Here is a 2,820-nt window from a genome sequence, read left to right as displayed (position 1 = left end):
GTGTCACACACACATATATATATATATATATATATACGTGCAGGCATGGGTTTGTGGTTAAGTGTGCTTCCCCACTGTATGGTACCTATGGTCCCTTGGATGTCTTCTTCTATAGACCCATGTGAGACAAAATGTTGTGAGTGGATCTGGCAGATGAAGACTAAAGAAATGCTGCTTATCATGTGTGTGTGTGTGTTTACATGTCCTTTGTGTATTTCAATCTACAAACAGTGATGTCATTATTTCTCCTGCTTTTGGTCTTTTAAAATATGGGAAATGAGACATCTTTTACCTGGAAGACAAGCACTGGTCAGTTTTAGGAAAGGTATTGGTTGTGAAGCAATGCCTCCCTAATGGTCATCTAACCCATGCTAGCATAGGAAAGCAGCCATAAAACCAAGTTGAATGTATTTTGTGTGTCTTGTCTTTTATTTCTTTGTTTCTATTTCAGGGAATGAAGAAATCCTCAGAGAAGTCGATGGGGCTTTGTTTGCTTTATCATTGGACCATCATTCACCATCAACACCAGATGAAATAATGGAAACCTATCTCCATGGAGATGGCTCTAACAGGTAGGTAAGCATTTGCAGGTTTTGTCTGTGTCTCCTCTTGGTGTTTGCTTAAGATGGTGGAAATCTGACCAGGGTGGGAGTCAACAGTTTTGTTTGTCTGAATCTGAAGATTAAAAAATGTACAAACGGTGATTCTTCTAAAATATAGACAACAATAAAAGGGGTTACATGTCTGGAAACATTCAGTGAAAGGATTTTTGTGGCATTTGAAGGAAAGAGAAGTCAAGAGCTAAACATGTGGGAAGGATTTAGTGAAACCAATTGATGCTGGTTCTTATTGGTTTCAGGTCACATGCTTATTCTATCATTCTCTTTTGTTGAACCACTAGGCTACAAGGACATAAATAAACCAACTCCAGTTGTTGAGCAGTGGGTGGTGAGGCAAACACACACACACACATCATCATCATCATCATCATTTAACATCTGTTAATGTTTGTAATACATTTAGTTGAGTACAAACTTATTATTCTTTCGAAAGAATAGTATTGTCAGTAACTTCGAAGTTTTGGTCAGCTAAGTCATCATTGGACAGCCTGATAATGGCTTTGCTGGCCAAAACATCGAAGGCACTGTCAATACTATTCTTTTTAAAGAATTATACACACATATATATCTTGGTTGTTCACCGATCTCTGATAAAGATGTATGTATATCTAAATACATTAAAAGTGAAATTCAATCTTGCTTGCTTGCAATGTTACACAGCCAAACTGGCGCATAATGGGAAAATACTTTGAAAGTAAAGTGCCCCTGAAATGTGAATACAAACGGAATAAAACAAGTTTCACATAAACTGGGCCAGTAGTTGAGATATTCGGGGTTTTGGAGTATAAATGCCCAAAATGATGCATAATGGGAAATACTCTGAAGGTAACTTAACCCCGAAAGGAAAGAAACTCTAACCTCTCCATTAGACACATGATGGGCAAAATAATTTTAAGTGAAAATGATTTTAAAAATATGGTAAATATTTTCTAAAAGACCTGTTCGTAACCTTGGAGTGAAATAGTTTCTTTCAAGTGCATTCAACATATCACCACCAAAGATTTGGCTGCTATTTTTAGCATGCCCTGCTACCACATAACAGCTATTTGTGATAAAAGACCCCAAATACCTGTTACGTGGTAGCAAGGTGTGCAAGAAATAGTAGCCAAATCTTTCCTTTTCTGGGGAAAGGAGCCGTTTACATGTGATTTCAATGTCATATTTGTTGAAAGCATGCAAAATAACAGAGAGAAAAAAAAACCCACGAAACAAAACTCCATTGCTGGGAAACTCAGACTTGCCCTAGTATATATATATATCATGATCGTTACCAGCATTGCCTTACTGGCACTTGTGCCAGTGACATATAAAAAAACATTTGAGCGAGGTCGTTACCAGTACCACTGGGCTGGCTCCTGTGCAGGTGGCACGTAAAAAACACCACTTGAGTGTGGTTATTGCCAGTACTGCCTCACTGGCCCTTGTGCTGGTGGCACATAAAAGTACCCACTACACTCAGAGTAGTTGGCGTTAGGAAGGGCATCCAACTGTAGAGACTTTGCCAGATCAGATTGGAGTCTGGTGCAGCCATCTGGTTCACCAGTCCTCGGTGAAATTGTCCAACCCAAGCATGGAAAGTGGACGTTAAACGATGATGATATATATATATATGACGCATGTGTACGAACAGCCATGCTACATGGCAGTGAAACATGGGCCATGACTGCTGAAGACATGCGTAGGCTCGCAAGGAATGATGCCAGTATGTTCCGATGGATGTGTAATGTCAGTGTTCATACTCGACAGAGTGTAAGTACCTTGAGAGAAAAGTTGGACCTAAGAAGCATCAGTTGTGGCGTGCAAGAGAGACGATTACGCTGGTATGGTTATGTGGCGAGAATGGCTGAGGATAGTTGTGTGATAAAGTGCCACACCCTAGCGGTTGAGGGAGCCCATGGAAGAGGCAGGCCTAGGAAGACCTGGGATGAGGTGGTGAAGCACGACCTTCGAACATTAGGCCTCACTGAGGCAATGACTAGTGACTGAGACCTTTGGAAATATGCTGTGCGTGAAATGGCCCGGCAAGCCAAGTGAGACCATAACCTGTGGCCTTTACCAAGGGTGTAGCCAGCCCACTTATGTGTACCTTCCTTCTTTGGACACTAAACTTTGCTTGTGAAGACCTGCTGAGGAAAGTGAAATCGAACCAAATTTGACGACTGGCACCCATGCCAACCTTCCTTCATTGGACACTAAACTC

At 41.0% G+C, this 2,820-nt stretch overlaps 1 protein-coding gene across 1 annotated transcript in view; it reads left to right on the top strand.

Annotated features, from left to right (window-relative positions):
- The window catches only part of LOC106867325 (carnitine O-palmitoyltransferase 2, mitochondrial), a 35,523-nt gene that overhangs the window by 26,000 nt on the left and 6,703 nt on the right, over positions 1 to 2,820 (top strand). Inside the window, exon 10 of the mRNA XM_014912164.2 lies at positions 452 to 572. Within this exon, the coding sequence (XP_014767650.1) occupies positions 452 to 572 (121 nt within the window). The remainder of the gene's footprint in view (positions 1 to 451; positions 573 to 2,820) is intronic.

Source organism: Octopus bimaculoides, chromosome 3 (genome assembly GCF_001194135.2).
Source record: "Octopus bimaculoides isolate UCB-OBI-ISO-001 chromosome 3, ASM119413v2, whole genome shotgun sequence".
In the NCBI taxonomy this organism is placed as follows: Eukaryota; Metazoa; Mollusca; class Cephalopoda; order Octopoda; family Octopodidae; genus Octopus; species Octopus bimaculoides.
This window is presented reverse-complemented; position numbering and strand designations above follow the sequence as displayed.